This window comes from Lithobates pipiens, unplaced genomic scaffold (genome assembly GCF_037356315.1).
Source record: "Lithobates pipiens isolate NorthernLeopardFrog02 unplaced genomic scaffold, aLitPip1_a1.2 Scaffold_19, whole genome shotgun sequence".
Lineage (NCBI taxonomy): Eukaryota > Metazoa > Chordata > Amphibia > Anura > Ranidae > Lithobates > Lithobates pipiens.
In genome coordinates, this window is record NW_027507764.1 from 414458865 (window position 1) to 414478765 (window position 19901).

General features: G+C 46.6%; 1 protein-coding gene across 3 annotated transcripts in view; it reads right to left on the reverse strand.

Annotated features, from left to right (window-relative positions):
* Positions 1-19901, reverse strand: part of SMCHD1 (structural maintenance of chromosomes flexible hinge domain containing 1) — a 621656-nt gene that overhangs the window by 18137 nt on the left and 583618 nt on the right. For 2 of the 3 annotated variants that reach the window (XM_077492529.1, XM_077492527.1), the window contains one exon: positions 13149-13234. In XM_077492529.1, coding sequence (XP_077348655.1) covers positions 13149-13234 — 86 coding nt within the window. Of the gene's footprint in view, positions 1-13141; positions 13235-19901 lie in introns of all 3 variants that reach the window. The other variant, XM_077492528.1, reaches the window with a different exon arrangement.

The window sequence follows — 19901 nt, forward strand, 5'->3', positions numbered from 1 at the left end:
ATGCTATGGGCATATGTGAAATGACACCCCAAAATACATTCTGCTGCTTCTCCTGAGTACAGGGATACCATGTTGAGACCATTGAATATTTTTTTTGTCCCAAGGGATTGAATAATGACAAAAAAATAAAAAAAATTTTTACAAAAATTTGTCACTAAATGATATTGCTCACACATGCCATGGTTATATGTGGAATTGCATCCCAAAATATATTCCGCTACTTCTCCCGAGTATGGGGGAAAAACTATCGCTTAGTGACACTGGCAAAAGGGGGTGAAAGGGTTAACTAGGGGCAATCAGGGGGTTAAAACCATTATTGGGTAGTATATCGGGGTACCTAGCGCTATAAAAACCTGGCGGTGAACCTAAAAAAAAAAAACTAGCTACCTAGCGACACTAATGCAGCGATCAGAAAAATGATCGCTTAGTGACACTGGCAAAAGGGGGTGAAAGGGTTAACTAGGGGCAATCAGGGGGTTAAAACCATTATTGGGTAGTATATCGGGTACCTAGCGCTATAAAAACCTGGCGGTGAACCTAAATAAATAACTAGCTACCTAGCGACACTAATGCAGCGATCAGAAAAATGATCGCTTAGTGACACTGGCAAAAGGGGGTGAAAGGGTTAACTAGGGGCAATCAGGGGGTTAAAACCATTATTGGGTAGTATATCGGGGTACCTAGCGCTATAAAAACCTGGCGGTGAACCTAAAAAAAAACTAGCTACCTAGCGACACTAATGCAGCGATCAGAAAAATGATCGCTTAGTGACACTGGCAAAAGGGGGTGAAAGGGTTAACTAGGGGCAATCAGGGGGTTAAAACCATTATTGGGTAGTATATCGGGGTACCTAGCGCTATAAAAACCAGGCGGTGAACCTAAAAAAATAACTAGCTACCTAGCGACAGTAGCGACACTTATGCAGCGATCAGAAAAATGATCGCTTAGTGACACTGGCAAAAGGGGGTGAAAGGGTTAACTCTAGGGGCAATCAGGGGGTTAAATCTTTATTGGGGGTGATAGGGGGCTACCCTGGACCTAACACTAACTGCCCTGACAGTTTTTCAATGCAATCAGTGACACTGTGACTGGGGGGGGGATCGGGGGGCGATCGGGGGGGGGGGGGGGGGGGGTTTGTGTGCCTGTGTGTACCTACATGTCAGTGTAGTGTTGGTGCACACTTACTTCTAGTCTTCTCCTCGTAGTCCGGTCAAAAAGACCGCCCCGAGGAGAATGACATCACTTCCTCCTTCCTGTGTAAACAATACACAGTGGGAGGAAGTTCGTCATTGGCCAGGAGCGATCCAGAGGGGGTGGCCAGAAACCAACGGCCATCCCCTCATCACGGATCGCTCCTGGAGCGAACCGGACCGCCGTATCCAGCGGGAGGGGGTCCGATCGGACCCCCCACCCGCTGGAAGGCAGGCACGTACATGTACGTGCTTGTGCCTGCCTGTGCCATTGCGATGACGTACAATGGCAATACGGCGGTCCTTAAGTGGTTAAAGAACCCAAGGAAGAGACCGAACTTTCAACTGACACTGTTAGGGGCAGCATGAAAGTAGAACGAATCATTTCCATAAGATTTTGTACCATCAATCTCTCAGGATTGCGAGGTTGTAAAATGTTTATCTGTTTCCTCTGCAGAGGCATAATCGGCTTGTTTTTCTACGTGATCTCTTCAGGGTAATACCTCATCCTGTGCCCACTGTTCCCTTGGTAAAGGGTTTAAGGTGGGGGAAAGCGATCTAGCATGCTTCCTATCCACTTGGATGGAGGATGCGATTAAAGACGCTAATCTTCCAAGCCCTGCCGGGCAGAGCAAAATGCATCTTCAGTCACGTATACAGGGGCTGAAGTGTGAGAAGCAGTTGCACCACCAATAGGTTCCAATGACAATGACTGGCTTGCCATGTCTGGTATCTCCGGAGAGGATGATGGTGTGGAGGCATGACTGGGGTTCCTAGCATCGGGGGGTGGAATTTTTGGTACCTATGTGGTAGATCTGGAAGCCATAACGCTAAGCACAAAAGCAGAGGTGCTTTTAAGACAAATATACTATTGCTGAGCAATAGTAGTAACTGCTACCATACAGATCAACTTTGGATGCTGAACAACAGTTGTATTTTCCTGTACTGGAAATGCCTGATACACTGCTTACGTGACCCAGCGCTACTGTTTCCTGTGTGACAGCCTCTAGTCTTCAGCTGCTCTGATGGAGACAGTTTGTCCTAAGAGCGCCGGTTTTATTGGAGAGGTTTCAGGTGTGAGCCTGACTATTGCCCAGTGTGTGCGTCATGTGTTCCATGAGGACGCTGAGTCCTGCACACAGCACCACCTGCATTTGCCACGCCCCTTCAGTGACCCTCCTGCCTGTTTAATGACCTTAGTGCGCGTGCGGACAGCGCGGCATTCGGCCTGAAGGGAGGAAGGCTGCAGCCGCCACTGAAGAGGCTTCTGTTTGCTATAGGCAGGTAAAACAGAAATGTTTTAAATTCACATCAACTCTCTGGTTGCTGCTTAAACCTCTATTTTTAATAAACCGCCCCACAGCTCTCTTTTTCTTTGGGGGTGGGAATTTATATCTAGCAGTTGAGAATATTCTATACATTTTTTTAGTGCTGTCATTTTGTCAAAGAACGTAATGATATTCAGACATGTGGATATAGTACAGCTTTTACACAAAAAAAATGCTGTACCCCTGACCCCTTCGTTTCCCCAATTGGGAGGGGGGGGGGGACCTTTTGTTCAATTATAAATCCCCACCTGCTACTGGGACACACACTGCTGTTTGTAGCTGGACACAGAGTTGCTGAGAAGCACAAGGTATTTTTTCTCCCTCTAGAGGAGATTAAATGCATTACAATATTTTCATATGGAAGAAAGGAAGGCATAGGTGGGCTTTGCAGTTCCTAAGATTCTTCCCTTACCTTTTCCTCGCTGCAGGATACTGCTGAAACAGACAGATCCAAACTTAACCCATAACGGCAGGCAGCATTAGTAACCTTTAAAGACTGGGTCCCTTATAGGGGTTCCACTCCTTTGGACCTGTATAGCACCCCTCAGGAAATCTTTAGGTGATGTAGCATGACCAAAAAAAAAAAAAAAAAAGAGTCCTGGTTCCTAGGGTCCAGCCCTCAAAGAGAAGCGTTATGGGCAAAATCTCATTCTTTTATGCGAGGCCCAGGTACCAGCCTCAGTGGCGTGGATGGATCCGGTTGTTGAGGTTTTTTTAAATCCAGCATGGATCCCTCCTGGAGCTCCTCAGAGCACATCTTCACTCGTGACCAACACCTTAGACACTGGCGAAAAAACTGAGGTACTCGTGTAAGGAGGAGGGGTTATATAGGGGAGTCAACTTCCTGTATTGGGTATACCAGTGTCAACACCTGAAGATGGCCCATAAGGCTCTGTGTCCCATGATGTACAATAAAGAAACCTGTTTTGGGACCTGGAGCCCAGAGATTTCATAGAGATCTGGGAGGGAAGATGTGTGTTGGGCTTTTAGGAGAGACCTGTCTAGGGTTCTGGGCTTCCCATGGAGCAGACAGAGATCTCTACCAGAAATCTGGAAGGATCTAACTAGGAGAGAGGTGGGAGCCAGAATAGCAAAGTACTGCAAGTTGTGTGAACCAAATTTGTGTGTGAAGACTGCCTGTAGGAGACAGTCAAGGGCTTCAAGAGTAGGAACAGAGTAGCAGCAGCAGCACTGCAGATGTAAGCCTGGAGGCTGAATTAGCATTTCTTTGTGAGAGATAAATGCTGAAAACTGCTGTGAGGGAAAGTCATTGATTTTGTTTTTCTGGAACTTTGTTTTAATAAATCCGGTCAAGGAAAGCCCTAACACAGAAAAAAAAGCGAAAGAATGCATCCCTTAAGTTCTACTGCTTGATACTAGATTTCCTTCATGTAGTTGAGGATGCATAGGGGAGAATTGGAGACCCCTGCAAAGTAAGTTTATCTGTTAAATGAACTGTGTTTTGTGCATGACACAGCAAAATCTTTGTGCAGATTGAGGAGAACCTGCAAGAGGAGAGAAACTAGTCTTAAAGAGACAGTGTTCCATTTTGTTGCTGTTGTGGAGTTACTGTGAGGATAAGGCCTTCAGAAATAAAGTACATTTCTGCAAGGCAAGAGTAGGAGTCAGCTGTGGAATAACTCCAAGGCCTACTGGCAGTGGGAAATGCGTGCTATTGCCCCAGGCAACGCTGGTGCAAGTAGACCAGCTATCGGTATGCAGAGTCCTTAGCTTGCAAGATGATGCAGTGGGGGATGCCTCACCATGACTCTGATGCAAGTGCACGGAAATATATGTTATGGAAAAAGATGTGCAATTGCGCTGGAATTATCCCCTTGGACTTTAAAGGCAGAAAATGGAGTAGGGAAATGGTAAGCTTAATTTAACAGGCAGTGATGCCACTTTTATTAATAAAAAGCGTAAACAAACGTGCAAACATAGCCCTGCAGTAGTAAAAACAAGATATACGTATACATATAATATTGGTATTGTTACACACAATTGAATTGGATACAGGTGTCCCTATACACTGCCAGAGTCATGCTGTGGTCAGTTCATAAGGGTATCCTGTATTACCCAACATGTTTCTGAATTGCTACTGTATATTCCCACTTCAGGGGAGTTTCAATTCTGAGTGATTAGACTTTATGAAATATAAACACAATTGCAAAATTGCACTAGCTTGTGATGCTTAGACTAATGCACTGCTCTTTAGGGGTGCCATTAATTCTTAATGGTACCCCACACATTGGCAAATGCAGAGTTTCTCTGGTGCAACACTATTTTTTTTAAATTGTCAGGGTGGTCTTTCCCTGCGTTTCTGTGGGTAGGACAGGCCACTGAAATTAATGAGCTGCCCTACACACAGCATGCAGCTGCACAGATGTGAACCAAGAGCTTGTTCACATGTGAGGTTTGGGCATTCCCTGGACGGGTAGGACAAGACTTTAAAACGTGACCTGCCTGGCCTGGTTCTCTCATCTGCAGAGACGTGTGAAACCCAAGTGCATGGGTTCACCTTTACTGACCGACTTGGTACTAGGAGGCATAGTAGGTGAGGGAGCCAAGGGTGGGACTGAAAAGCTCGGACAAATGTACAGGAGGCTTCCGCAATCGCTCCTTAACCACTTGGCGCCCAAGCTACGTCATATCACGCCGTGGGCTTTGTGGTGTAATATCTGAATGATGCCTGAGGTTACAGACATCATTCAGATATCGGCATTTTCAGCCGGCGATTCCCTGCACCATAAGAATGATCATAGCGGCTGTTCTGCCGCTTGATCGTTCTTACGGGCGGGGGAAGGGGACGCCCCCCCTCCCGCTGCCTCCATCGGTGAGTCTCCACAGGATCTGCCGGCCCCCGGATGATACCATAGAGAATTCCGGCAGACCAGACGGTCCCCGGAGTCTCTATGATTGTTTGGAGGCCGGGCGCGATGTTATGAGGTCACGCCCGGCCTCTGCATTCAAATTAACGGCGCCGCTTTGGCTGGGAAGCCAAGATCGTTTTTTGTTTTAATTTTAGGCTTCCCAGCCTAGAGGTGAGATGTGGGGTCTTATTGACCCCATATCTCACTGTAAATAGGTCCGATCATGCCATATTCCTATTACAAGGGATGTTTACATTCCTTGTAATAGGAATAAAAGTAATCAAATTTAATTTTATTTTTTTAAAGTGTCAAACTAAAAAAATAAAAATAAAATTAACAATACATTTTTTTTTTTTAAAGCGACCCTGTCCCCGTGAGCTCGTACGCAAAAGCGAACGCATACTTAAGTCCCACCCACATATGAAAACGGTGTTCAAACCACACATGTGAGGTATTGCCGCGAACGTTAGAGCGAGAGCAATAATTCTAGCCCTAGACCTTCTCTGTAACCCAAAACATGTAACCAGTAAATGTAAAGCGTCACCTATAGGGATTTTTAAATACCAACGTTTGGCGCCATTCCACGAGCGCGTACAATTTTGAAGCATGACAAGTTGGGTATCTATTTACTCGGCCTATCTTCCTCTTTCACACTATGCAAAAAAATTGGGCTAACTTTACTGTTTTTTTTTTTAAAGCATGAAACAGTTTTTTTCCTGAAAAAAACGTGTTAGAAAAATTGCAGCGCAAATACCATGCAACGACCGCCATTGTATTCTCTAGGGTCTTTGCTAAAAAAACATATATAATGTTTGGGGGTTCTCTGTAACTTTCTAGCAAAAAAATTATGAATTTTACATGTAGGAGAGAAATGCCAGAATTGGCCTGGATGCGAAGTGGCTAAAAGAGTTTTTCTCTGAGTCTGGAGTCAATGAGGCTGGCAAACGTGATCAACTTCTCCAGCTCAGTGGGTATATCTCGGGCTGCTATCTCATCCTTGATGGCATCCGAGAGACCATGAGAAAAATCAGCCACAAGGGCCTCATTGTTCCAAGCAACCTCTGCTGCCAGAGTACAGAATTCAATGGCTTAATCGGCAACAGTCCTCGTACTCTGTTTGATGGACATGAGGCACTTGGCAGCAGAAGCGGAGCGTGCGGGAACGTCAAATACCCTTTTAAAAGAAGCCACAAACTGAGGGTAACTCAACACATCAGGTTTTTGCATCTCCCATAGAGGGTTTGCCCAGACTAAGGCTCTCTCAGAAAGCAAAGATATAATGAAACCTACTTTGCTTCTGTCCATGGGAAATGCCTGGGGTAGCATCTCAACCTGATTGAGAAACCCTCTGCATTTGACTGGATTGACCCCAAATCGCTGGGGAAGCATTGCAGAAACAGACATACCTCTAAGAGGTAATACGCGAGGTGGGTGCCGGTACAGAGACTTGAGGAGTAGCAGGGATGGCCTGCAACACAGGTTGTACCGAAGCAGCCACAGTGGGAGATTCCAGGTGAGCCATGCGACTCAGGAGCCTTTGTAACGCCATGGCAAACTGATCCATGCGGTGCTCATCCAATCTGGAAAAAATATTAGCAACAAGTGGATTGACTGTATCTTCTGAATTCATGGCCTTCACCTACAGTCAGAAACCATGAATCAGACCAAGACAGAAGTACAGTTAAATCACACTTGATAAAAGGTAAATAAAACAAACGTAGTCAAAACATAGACAAAGTTCGGTAACCGTAACGGATAAACAGCCAAACCAGAAAGCCAGAGATCAGCATAGTGGAACCGCAAGCAGGATCTGGAGCCAGAAGGGAACGCAGGAGATAGTGTCCGTGATGTTGACCAAGGCAAAGGCAGAGATTCTCTGGGCTGCACAGCTTAAGTAGGCAGGGCTGACGAGCAGGATAACATCAACAGGTGAGTAACTGTGGAGAGATAGGAGCTGGCAATTAGCTGACAGCTAAGCGGCCAGCTCAGAGAAGGAAGGGCTGAGCCCAGCCCTGACACATACACTGTCAATCTGTTCAGTTATGAATGAACACAGGAGTGATCAGTCACTGTGTTCATTCAGGCAAGGATTCGGTATGGTAAACATAAGAGACGTATTTACCACCTCAGCTTCTGTATCCTGAAGGATCTGATCATCACTGCACTGTACTGCCAATGATCTGTCACTCAATCCTCCAACTGTTCAGCTGCAATCTTCTCTGCTCTGTGTCCACTGCACAACCCGCTGCTTCTGCCAGTGCAGGTCACCACACAGGGAACATGAAGGGGAGCAGACTGTAGTTGCACAGTCGGAACATCAGCGAAAAGGCAGGTAATCAGCAGGTTCTGACAAGCAGAACACACAGTGAGTGAAAGTAGCTGCAGTGCTTGCAGGGAGTCACTTTTTTTAGCAAATGACTCTCATCAATGGATTGTCAGCTGCTAAACACAACTATTTATTTTCTCAGGAGAATTTAAGGGACCATATACTGCAATAAAATCTTGATTGCTGAAGCAACCATGAGCTTGCAGCAGAGAGAAATTTCAAGGACATAAGGGCTTATTGAGTTGGCTGGCTGGAAAGGACTCTTATGAAGTAAGCCTTATGTCCTTGGCAGCAAAAGGGTTAAAATGTCAGCCTGCGCTCCTCAGTGGCATAGAAGCGCCAGCACCCTGTGGCAGATTTAAGGGGTGCAAGCTCTGTACCTAACATGGCAGATGTCTTCACACTCCAGACAGGATACAAGGGATCAGATCTCATCCAGGCTTTCGCTACTCATAATGGTCAAACCCCTGAAAGGGTTTTCAAGGACAGGACTCAGCAGACCACAGTCCTGGACCTGTATAGCACTCTGCGACTAACTCAACGCAATGTACCAAGTGCCAATGTGATCGCTCACTCAGGATCTAGTTCTCAGAGTAACATTACAAGCCAGCCCTGCATCTTCATCCAAGAACTGCACAAGGCGTCGCAGTAACTATGCTGCAGCTAGAGTCTTAATAGGAGATCACAGAAAAAAACCTCCACAGGAAAGACTTCTCCTATTAGGTGGAAAGGGGAAGCTATATCAGGGATGTCCTTGCAGTCTTTCATTTTTTTGCCAATCACCTGAGAGTAGCTGAATATAACCCACAGTTTAAGATTTAATATGTCACATACTGTATAACTAAAGAAATAGTGTTTTCACATTCTTCTAATTTTTTTGCATCTCAGTGCTGCTGATCTCCTCCAGATTGTTTCAGTAACTTCAGCTATACATCATTTTTTTTTACCAGTTTACTGGTAGTGACGACAGTTGAACACACATTGCCTGAGCAATGTGTGTGGGCACAGCAACTTGTAGTTACCACCCGAAAGCATGTGCGAGAGGTTGACAATGCAGGAGCACAACTGGGAAACAGGTGTTACCTACAACAGAAGTGTCTGAACAAGGACCTTCATGGCAGGATCATCAGGTATTTTTTAATTAATTTCAGATGGTCGAACTCTGCCAGTGGAGCTGCCTGCTGATCCCTGCTGAGCAGGTGGAGGACAAGTCCATGTCCGCTCCGCTTATGAAGAGCGGACATGTATACAGCCTGCTTTCCTCTATGGGTGGTCAGATGGAAACGGACTACATATCTGTTTTTATCCGACTGTCACCCAATCCACCACTCTATAGAGGGCAATGGATGGTCCAATTGGGTCCACCTAAAAAAAGCGACAGTTGGACCTGATCGGTCCATCTGTGTGAAAGGGGCCTAAAGCTGTATAAATGAAAAAGATTTAGGCTGGGTTCACATATGAGCTGCATGTGTGTGGCTCACAGCAGGGGTCTGGTGAGTCGTAGTTCACCATTCCAAGTCCGATTTCAGCCCAAATTTTGGGCTGAATTCAAACCTGAAACGGACCAAAAAACGCATAGCTTTTTTGTGTAAATCGCACTGGACCTGCTGCGGAGATATGTAAACTTGCTCCATAGGGAGCTGGTCAAAATCTCCTGCAATTGCAAATTAGATGCGGAGGAACTCGCATCCAATTCACAATGGTGTGAACCCAGCCTGAAGACAACTTTTAAAATGGAAGTTTTAGTGACTGGGTTTAGATTTACCGTATTTATCGACATATAACACGCAAGCCCAAGTTTAGGAGGGAATTTTAAGGAAAAAAACTTTTAGGAGGGAAATTTAAGGAAAAAAAAACTTACATTTAAATGCCCATCAATGCAACCTTATCAGTGTCCATCTGAAGCCTTGACATGCAACCTGTCTGTCATTGCAGCCTTGTCATGCAGCTTGTCCGTCATTGCAGCCTTGTCATGCAGCTTGTCCGTCATTGCAGCCTTGTCATGCAGCTTGTCCGTCATTGCAGCCTTGTCATGCAGCTTGTCCGTCATTGCAGCCTTGTCATGCAGCTTGTCCGTCATTGCAGCCTTGTCATGCAGCTTGTCCGTCATTGCAGCCTTGTCATGCAGCTTGTCCGTCATTGCAGCCTTGTCATGCAGCTTGTCCGTCATTGCAGCCTTGTCATGCAGCTTGTCCGTCATAGCAGCCTTGTCATGCAGCTTGTCCGTCATTGCAGCCTTGTCATGCAGCTTGTCCGTCATTGCAGCCTTGTCATGCAGCTTGTCCGTCATTGCAGCCTTGTCATGCAGCTTGTCCGTCATTGCAGCCTTGTCATGCAGCTTGTCCGTCATTGCAGCCTTGTCATGCAGCTTGTCCGTCATTGCAGCCTTGTCATGCAGCTTGTCCGTCATTGCAGCCTTGTCATGCAGCTTGTCCGTCATTGCAGCCTTGTCATGCAGCCTGTCCGTCATTGCAGCCTTGTCATGCAGCCTGTCCGTCACTGCGGCCTGTCCGTCACTGCGGCCTGTCCGTCACTGCGGCCTGTCCGTCACTGCGGCCTGTCCGTCACTGCGGCCTGTCCGTCACTGCAGCCTGTCCGTCACTGCAGCCTGTCCGTCACTGCAGCCTGTCCGTCACTGCAGCCTTGTGCATTGTTGTCCCCTCAGTGATGTCAGCCCGGTAGTTCTCGGTGGCTTTTGACCGCCTTCGGCCATACTCAGTGGCTCTTGCCCGCCTTCGGCCGTACTCGGCGGCTTTCGTCCGCTCGGTGCCTTTTTCGGCCGTTGAGAAGGGCCGAAGGCGGCCGCAAGCCGCCGAGAAGGGCCAAAGGCGGCTGAAAGCCACCCAGAGCCCAAAAATCGATCACAAATCACGGAGGATCGGCATATAACACGCACCCGCGATTTTCCCTCTGATTTTAAGGGGAAAAAAGTGTGTGTTATACACCAATAAATACAGTAATTAAAGAAAAAAGTTAATCTCCTCTGCACAGTCTAGACCTGAGATTTAGGAGACTCCCAGGGATTCATTTGAAGATTACCAGGGCTTCTTGGTACTGACATTAGCTTTAGACCTCATCAAGCTCACTTTAAGTTTACAGCCACTGTTAGGGATTGGCGTATCAATAAGATAATGGTTTTGTACTGAGGATAGGATTTTAAGATACATTGAAAATAACATTTTCTTTTTACATTTTGTGTAATATTTATTTATTTTAAAGTGGTAATAATCCAAGAAGCAAGCATTTATTATTTTGCAGCTTACAAATTCTTAGATTTAATGGCTGCTTTCTTTTATTTATTTTCACCTGGTGATCTAGCCAGTAAGTCTGTTATTTTTCAACAGAGCAAGCTCTCCTGCAAATGTATCAGAGTGTTGAGACAAACCATTTATCACTAAAAATCCCAAAAGAAAACAAAAACTGTTGTTGTAGCTGTTGTGAAAGCTGGAGTTTGACTTACATTTTTTAGTGTATCTAAATCTGCTAGTACCTCTAACACTCCCCTCCCCCCATACTGAGAATGCTGATATTCAAAGGTGCTCCTGTGCTCTCTCATCCAGAGTGGAGGCACTCTAATACAGAAGGTGTATTGTTACTGGCCAGATCACCATGTGAAAACAGAGGGAAAGAAGCCTTAAAAAACAGAATGAATGCAGCCATCACATCTAAGGATTGGTAAGCTGCAATATATTACATATTTGGTTTGGGGTTAAGTACCGCTTAAATTAAATGTTAGTAGAAATATACTGCATTATATAATAAAAAAATTATATATACACTCTAAATAAAACAGTATATATATATATATATATATATATAGCACCTAGATGTTCCACAACAATACTGGCAAAATATTCTGTGGACAGATGAAACCAAAGTTGAGTTGTTTGGAAGAAACACGCAACATTATGTGTGGAGAAAAAGAGGCACAGAACACCAACATCAAAACATCATCCCAACTGTGAAGTATGGTGGTGGGGCATCATGATTTGGGGCTGTTTTGCTGCGTCAGGGCCTGGACGGATTGCCATCATTGAAGGAAAAATGAATTCCCAAGTTTATCAGGACATTTTGAAGGATAACTTAAGGCCATCTGTTCACCAGCTGAAGCTCGATAGAAGATGGGTGTTGCAACAGGACAACGACCCAAAGCACAGAAGTAAACAAACAACAGAATGGCTTAAACAGAAGAAAATATGCCTTCTGGAGTGGCCCAGTCAAAGTCCTGACCTCAACCTGACTGAGATGCTGTGGCATGACCCCAAGAAAGCGATTCACACCAGACATCCCAAGAATACTGCTGAACTGAAACTGTTCTGTAAAAAGGAATGGTCAAGAATTACTCCTGACTGTTGTGCACGTCTGCAACTGCAGGAAATGTTTGGTTGAAGTTATTGCTGCCAAAGGAGGTTCAACCAGTTTTTAAATCCAAGGGTTCACATACTTTTTCCACATGCACTGTGAATGTTTACATGGTGTGTTCAATAAAAACATGGTAACATTTAATTCTTTGTGTGTTATTAGTTTAAGCAGATTGTGATTGTCTATTGTTGGAACTTAGATGAAGATCAGATCACATTTTATGACCAATTTGTGCAGAAATCCATATCATTCCAAAAGGGTTCACATACTTTTTTTTTGCAACTGTATATAAAACACTATTTTAAATCCCTTTCATGCTGAAAAAAATCTAAAATTTGAAAACTGATTCAACAAATGCCGTATGGGAAATATGCTGGGCATTAGGCTCTAACAAAGTTTTTTTGTCTTTAAAATAGGCTATCTCAACCAGGGCTCTCCATTAGAGATTGCTAGGGGTTCCTTGATCAGAAAGCAATGACCGATTGCTCTCCTCCTACAGTGGATACCAATGTGAGGGGGACATTTTCAACTGACATGTATTGTAAGGGGTTAATTCTACACTAATCACCAGGGCAAGGGGGCTTTTCTCCGCTGACCACCAGTGTAAGTGGGAATTTCGTTGCTAACTAAAGTAAGGTGACAATGCAATGTTCACAGTCTATGTTAGTTTCTTACCTATCATTTTTAATTTTCATCATTAATGCTGACATATAGAGCAAGGGAGTGTTGTAAAATAATCGGCTCTGGGCGTCAAAGATTTAGATATATTTTATTCCTTTATTTAATACTTTCAACAGCTTACTGATCATGCCAATTTACATAAATGGTAGATATGATAACTTTTAGCCGCAGTTCCCTGAGACCTGAAAGTTACCTTCAGGGTTTCTTCGGGTTAAGAAGGTTGAGAAAGGCTACTTTAAAGGGATAGACAAAGAGAAATAATGCCTCCTTCTCCCTGCTGTAGAATTGTGATAAGTTATGTGTTTGAGGGCTTATCCAGTAAAATAGCAGGAAAGTAATTCTGCTTAATAAACTTTTAAAACAGTACTTAAGTAGTGTACTCACAAATTACCTATTTACTTATATCCCTTTTCACTCGCTTAGTTGGAATAGGGCAATCAGACAGAGCTTCAGTATTTTGATTTTTTGGTGTAATACCTGAAAAATACAAGTAAACATTGAAACATACATAACTGGTTGAATTTAAATCACCCTTTACAGGGACAACAGCTTTTATTACAAATATACAGGGTAAATCAAACAGACAAGTTTTAAGAGAGCCAAAACAAACTATGAAAAAATAGGATTTTTTGTACTCACCATGAAATCCCTTTCTCTGTAGTTCACCGACTGATACAGCTCCTTTCTTAGACCAATGGGTTGTTACGCCACCTTCAGGAGAGGACTAGGCAGAACATGTTAACATGTTATATAAAAACTAGAACTTTCTAGTTACGCCGAAGGGGCGTTTCCTTAGGTAACAACCCCTGAGCCTGCTAATGCAGCCTCAGTACGTCAACAAGCATTATAACATAGACAAAAATAGGATGGGAGAATGCTGTGTCCGTCGGTGAACTACAGAGAAAAGGATTTTACAGTGAGTACAAAAAATCCTATTTTCTCTCTTTTTTCTTAGACCATTGGGACAAGCAGTGCCAAAACGAGGGGTGGGAAAACAGCATAAAAAATGTAACCCACAATGGCATGTGGGAACTAGTATAAAAACTCTACCCACAAAAACAAGCGTGTGGGAATAACCAAGAACTTTTTTACCAACAAAAAAACAGTGCTCCTCAATCTGGGAGTCACTACCTCCAAACCGCTGCAGAACTGCGGTAACAAATGCAACAGAGCATTTACTTAAAGGTACTGTGTTTTTACCAAAAACCAGGAAAAAAATGTAAGTGCAATTGCAATTATACGGCCGCCTGCAAAACGTTGCGGCCAAAACAGGCATCAGCCGATGCGCTGACATCTACCTTGTAGAATTTTGTAAAGGTGTGGACAGACGACCAAGTCGTCGGTTTACACACTTGAGCGACAGACGCTTGATGTTGGAAGGCCCAAGGCATTCCAATTGCCCTGGTGGAGTGGGCTGTGACCGGAAAGGGGGGCACCTGCCCCTTCAAGGCGTAGGCCTGTACAACAATCAGCGCTGCACTGATCTGTTTATGATGTTTCTTTGAGGTTTTTGTTATATTTACCTTTAGTGTTCAGCTGCTCCGTTACTTATACTTTTGTACAACAATCTGTCTGATCCACCTAGAAATGGTGGCCAACAGGACCGCCATGCCTTTTTTTTCAGACCAACCACCGAAACAAACAAGGAGTCTGAATTCCGAAAGGGAGCCGTAGCAGACAAAAAAACCTTCAGAGCCCAAACCACGTCCAGGGAATGGAGGGCCACCTCCTTAGGCTGTGTCGGTTTAGGACACAGAGATGGTAACACAATGTCTTCATTGATGTGGAACGCCGAAACCACCTTCGGCAGAAAAGCAGGTTGCGGACACAACACCACCTTATCCTTGTGGATAACCAGATAGGGCGACTTGCAAGACAAAGCCGTCAGTTCCGAAACCCTCCTGGCTGAAGTAATGGCCACTAGAAAGACCACTTTCTGGGAAAGAGTCAACAGAGGGATCTCTCTGATATTTTCAAATGGCGGTTTTTGAAGCGCTGATAACACCAGGTTCAGATCCCACGGGGGTAATGGTGGATGCACCGAACTACATGTCGGACCCCTTGAACAAAAGTGCTCATTAGAGAGTGAGATGCCAGGGGTCGCTGAAAAAAGACAGCCAAAGCTGATATTTATCCCTTACTAGTTCTTAAAGCCAACTTCTGGTCTACTCCTTGCTGAAGAAACAGCAGGATCCTGGATATAGAAAAGGAACGTGGATGCCATCCTTTCTCCTCACACATGGAGATGTAGGCCTTCCAGGTATGATGATATATCTTCCGAGAATAGAATTTCCGTGCCCTCAGCATAGTTGGGATCACAGAGTCCGAAAGACTCCGGTTCCTCAACACCTGGCTCTCAATAGCCATTCCGTCAAAACCAGCGATGGTAAAGCAAGATGGAGAATCAGACCTTGAGACAGAAGGTCTTCTCGTAACGGCAGTCGCCAAGGAGCGTCTGCCACCAGGCGCACTAGGTCTGTGTACCAGGGACACTGGGGCCAATCTGGGGCAATCAGTATTACTAGGATCCCCTCGGCCTCCACTCTGCGGAGCAGACGTGGTAATAAAGGCATAGATCAGCTGGTACTGATCCCACGGAGCCACCAGCACGTCTGTCCACAGATCCTTTGTTCTGGACACGAATCTCTGCACCTTCCGGTTGAGATGGGAGGCCAGAAGGTCCACGTCTGGTGTGCCCCACCGCAGGCACAGTATCCTGAACACCTCTGGATGCAATGCCCATTCTCCTGGGTCCAGCATCTGGCGACTCCACTCCCGGGATGTCAATGGCCAACAGGGCCGGTACATGTTGCTCTGCCCACTGAAGGATGTGAGCGACCTCCTGTGCGGCGGCCAATCTTCTTTTTCCTCCTTGGTGATTGATGTATGCCACAGCCGTGGCGTTGTCTGACTGGACCCTGATCGGACGCCCTTGAAGTCTTATCGACCATGTGGAGAGGCATAGCCTGATCGCGCTCAGCTCGAGCAGATTGATTGGCAACTTGGATTCCTCCACCAACCAGAGGCCCCAAGTCGACTAAACTCCCATTACTAAACCCCAGGCTGGCGTCCATTGTGATCACTGTCCATTTTAGAGGTAGGAACGACTTCCCAGGCTGAAGTGCCAAGGACCTCAGCCACCAGAGCAGGGAATCCCTGACTAACTGGCTCACCTGAATCTGCCGATCCACGGACAATGGAGAGTTGTCCGATTTTGTCAAGATCTCCTTCTGCAGGACTATGGTGTGAAACTGGGCATACGGTACCGCCTCGAAGGAGGCCACCATGAGTCCCAGAACTTGCATGCAGAAGCGTAGCGACGTCCACCTGTGGTTCATCAACAGTTTTACCGCGGCTCTGAGAGTCTGCAGCTTGTCTGAAGGAGAAACATTCTCGCTTCCTTGGAGTCCAGCAGTAAGCCTAGGTACTCCAAACGCTGAGTCGGTACGATTACTGACTTTTTTAGGTTCAACAGCCACCCAAATTCCTGCAGGGCCTGCATGGTGATTGCCACATCCTCCTCTAACTCTGAGGCGGAAGATGCTCTCAGGAGGAGATCGTCTAGGTATCCCACGATCAGGATCCCGCGTTGCTGCAGCAACGCCAAAAGAGGAGCCAATACCTTGGTAAAGACTCGGAAAGGCTGATGCCAAACCAAAAGGGAGAGCCGGAGGCATATGGGTATGTGCAGGTACGCATACTGGATGTCTAAGGACGCCAGGGAGTCCCCTTGATGGAGTGCAGCAACTACTGAGCGAACTGATTCCATTCTGAACCTCTGTACTTTCACAAAGTAATTGAGGGCTTTCAGATCCAAGATTGGACGTATCCCTTCCTTCTTGGGGACTACAAACAGGTTTGAGTAGAACCCCTGGAAACGTTCCGATTCCGGAACAGGTATCCATCACCCCACGACTCAGCAGGTCCCTTACTGCCCCCAAAAGGGCCTCCCGGCGAGCCGGGAGTACGGGTATGCTGGAGGGGAAGAATCTGTTTTGCGGCCAAGAGAGGAACTCTTTCTTGTAGCCTGAGGAAATCAGAACGCAGACCCATTGGTCAGACAGCCGAGCTCTCTACCGGGCTGCAAACTCCATAAGGTGACCCCCCACCCGTGTCGCGCAAACCTTCATGCGGTAGCACTTTTACTTGCAGGCTTGCGGTTCCAGGGGCGCTTTGGTCATTCAGAGGTTGTTCTGTCGGGCTGGGGATGCTTGGTTGAAGCCCCGGGCAGACGAAAAAAGCCATTTGTGAGCGGAGAAGGAGGGCCCTTGCCTACAGCGTGGCTCCTTAGCCTTCCTGGCCTGTGGGAGTAGAGTACTCTTGCCAGCTGTGGCAATTTTTTATAATCTAATCCAAAGAGGCTCCAAAGAGTTGGTCGCCAAGGAAGGAAAGATCCGTCAGGGCTTTTTTAGATGCCTGGTAGACAGACCAGCATTTTAACCAAATCGGGTGCCTCAGCACCAGTGCTGACACTGAAGCCCTGGATAACAGAGGGAGGGTATCCAGGGCCGCATCACAAACGTACTTAAGGCCTTGCACTAGTTGGTTTGCTAGTTCCACGCAGACAGGAGAAGCCTGTTGTTCTCCCAATTTGCGGTGCAACAGTTTTGCCTACTCAGTTAGTGTCTGCGACACAAGTGCAGATTCCAGTACTGGTCGCATGGTTGACCCCATAATCGTAAACAAGAAATGAGCCACTGCTTTGGCCTTCCTGTGTGTGGAGTCCCCTCTACCAGGATCGTGGTTACTTTGTTTAACCTCGATACTGGGGGTCCACGACCTGAGGAGCTGACCATTTTTTTTAAAGGCTCTCCTCAAAGGGGTAACGCACCGCCATGTATTTGGGGACCGAAAAGGTCCGTTGCGGTTGACCCCATTCCTTGTAAATGAACTTATCAAAATAAGTCAGATACGGGAACACCTTAGGTGAAGGGGATGGCCTATGGGACCTAAAAGGGACCGCTACATCAGCAGAGGAATCTGCTGGCTCCTGAATTTTCAGGGTATCATGGACAGCTGTGATAAGTGCTCCAACAAGCGCTTTTTCGAGCACAGGTACCCAACGGGGACTCATCATCACTGTCCTATTAGTCCTGGTCAGCGTCATATGAACCGGCAGAGCAGGGGTCACCAGCCAGGGCCTGAGTCTGAGCTCTCCCCGGAGGATGGGGGGGGGGGGGGGGGCGTTTTTTTTTACCACCTTTGCGCTCACGCCACGCCTCCATCTTGGCAACGAATGAATTGAGCACCGTTGATAAAGCGTCCAGAGGCACTGAACAGCCTGCAGGCGAACCGGTTGCAATTGCTTGAATTTCAGGGGAAGAAACACCAGTTTCTGAAGCCATGCTGACTCTACCCCGTCTGCCACCTGATGGAGACTTAGGACAGTGATGGTCCCACCCTCCTAACTGCTGCTGGCTGAGAGGCTCTTTCCCGCAGGACTCACCACCCTGACTGGTTCTGCGCTGTCCAGCTAGTATTGCCTGTGTCCCTTGTCAGCTCCCAGGTGCATAGGTGATCACACTGCGCTGTCCAGAGCCGCTGCCTATAGCGCTGTAACTGATCCAAAACGTGTTCAGGCTCCAAGAAAATGCCCGCCGAGCGTCCAGTATAAAGGACATAAACACAGGGAAAATGGCCGCTGAGCTACAGGAAAGCATGCTGCTCCTTGCTCCACCTAAGATGGCCACCAAACACTGTATACCATGAGGGACAGAGGCAGAGAAATGGCGGTGAACAGTGCTGCAGCGATCGACAGGCACAGCCACCAGACACCCCCCAGAGAGAGAATCACGCACATCAGGGCACAGCCAGCCAGCGCAGTTCCCCCCCAGGTGAGAGCCCCCTCAGAGAGCCCCTGCATCTGACACACACACCGCTCAGCAGCCTCATGCAGCATCCCCCACAGGGAGGGGGAGGGAAGAATGGGACATGGAGAGAAGAGAGGGAGGTGAGGGAACCCCGAATCAATCTCCCAGGGAATGCCCAGCTGCTCAGCCCCACCGAGGCAGGGAGAGCTGTACTTACCAGTGCTGCAGAGCTGGGAGACATTCCATCACAGACCCACTCTCCGATCAGTATGGGGTGGCTGTTGGCCCGGCACACTGTGACGCAGACATCTGTAGTCCAGTCATATGTGTGCCCCGGAGCATTCACCGACCACCTCTGGAGCTGAGGTATGTCGTGGCTGACCCTGTGTGTAGCTCTGGCCTGCACACGCTCGCTGGCCAGGCTGGGGAGGCTACAAGGATAAGGGTATCCAGCCTGTCACCCAGCCGGCTGTTGATGGCAGATCACAGGATCTTTAGTCTTGCGCAAAAAGCAAAGCTTTTGCAGAAAAAAACATGGACCAATGGGCCCGTAGGGTTCCTAGGTCCTTCTCCCTCACTAGGCAAAATAAAACTGGCAGGCTGAGGGGTTGTTACCTAAGGGACCGGCCCTTAGGCAGAACTAGAAGTTTTGAGTTATCATTGCATGTTAACATGTTATGCCTAGTCCTCTCCTAAAGGTGGCGTAACAACCCAATGGCTAAAGAGAGGAGCTGTGTCATTCAGTGAATATAAGAGAAATATTGTTTTTTCCCAAAATTTACTTTTTTGGGGTTTATAGCGCAAAAAATAAAAACCTCAGAGGTAATCGAATACCACCAAAAGAAAGCTCTATTCTTTGAAAAAAAAAAAGAATGCAAATTTAGTTTGGGTACAGCTTCGCATGACCGCGCAATTGTCAGTTAAAGTGATGCATTGCCAAATTGTAAAAAGTGCTCTGGTCAGGAAGGGGGTAAAATCTCCCAGGGCTGAAGCGGTTAAGGAAACCAAATTAATACTCACAGAGCTTAGAGGAAAGAGATTTGTCCCTGAAATGTAATAGCCAATTGTTTGCATTGTCCCTGAGGTTATATAGATTGTGCGCGTATCCCAGACTAGTGACTGTTTTTGGAGCACTGGAGAAATAGTTTGTTCTAAAGGCCTATCTCACCTATTGCATTTTCAGAGACTGAGTCACACCAGAGGGTGTGTCACAGTTCGGGACTTGAAGAGGAATCTTTGTGGCTTATTAATACAAATCTGGAAAAAGCACCACAATGCAGAGCTCAGTGCCCAAAGATAGCTTACAAGGTTTATCTTCACCACAACCATAGGCT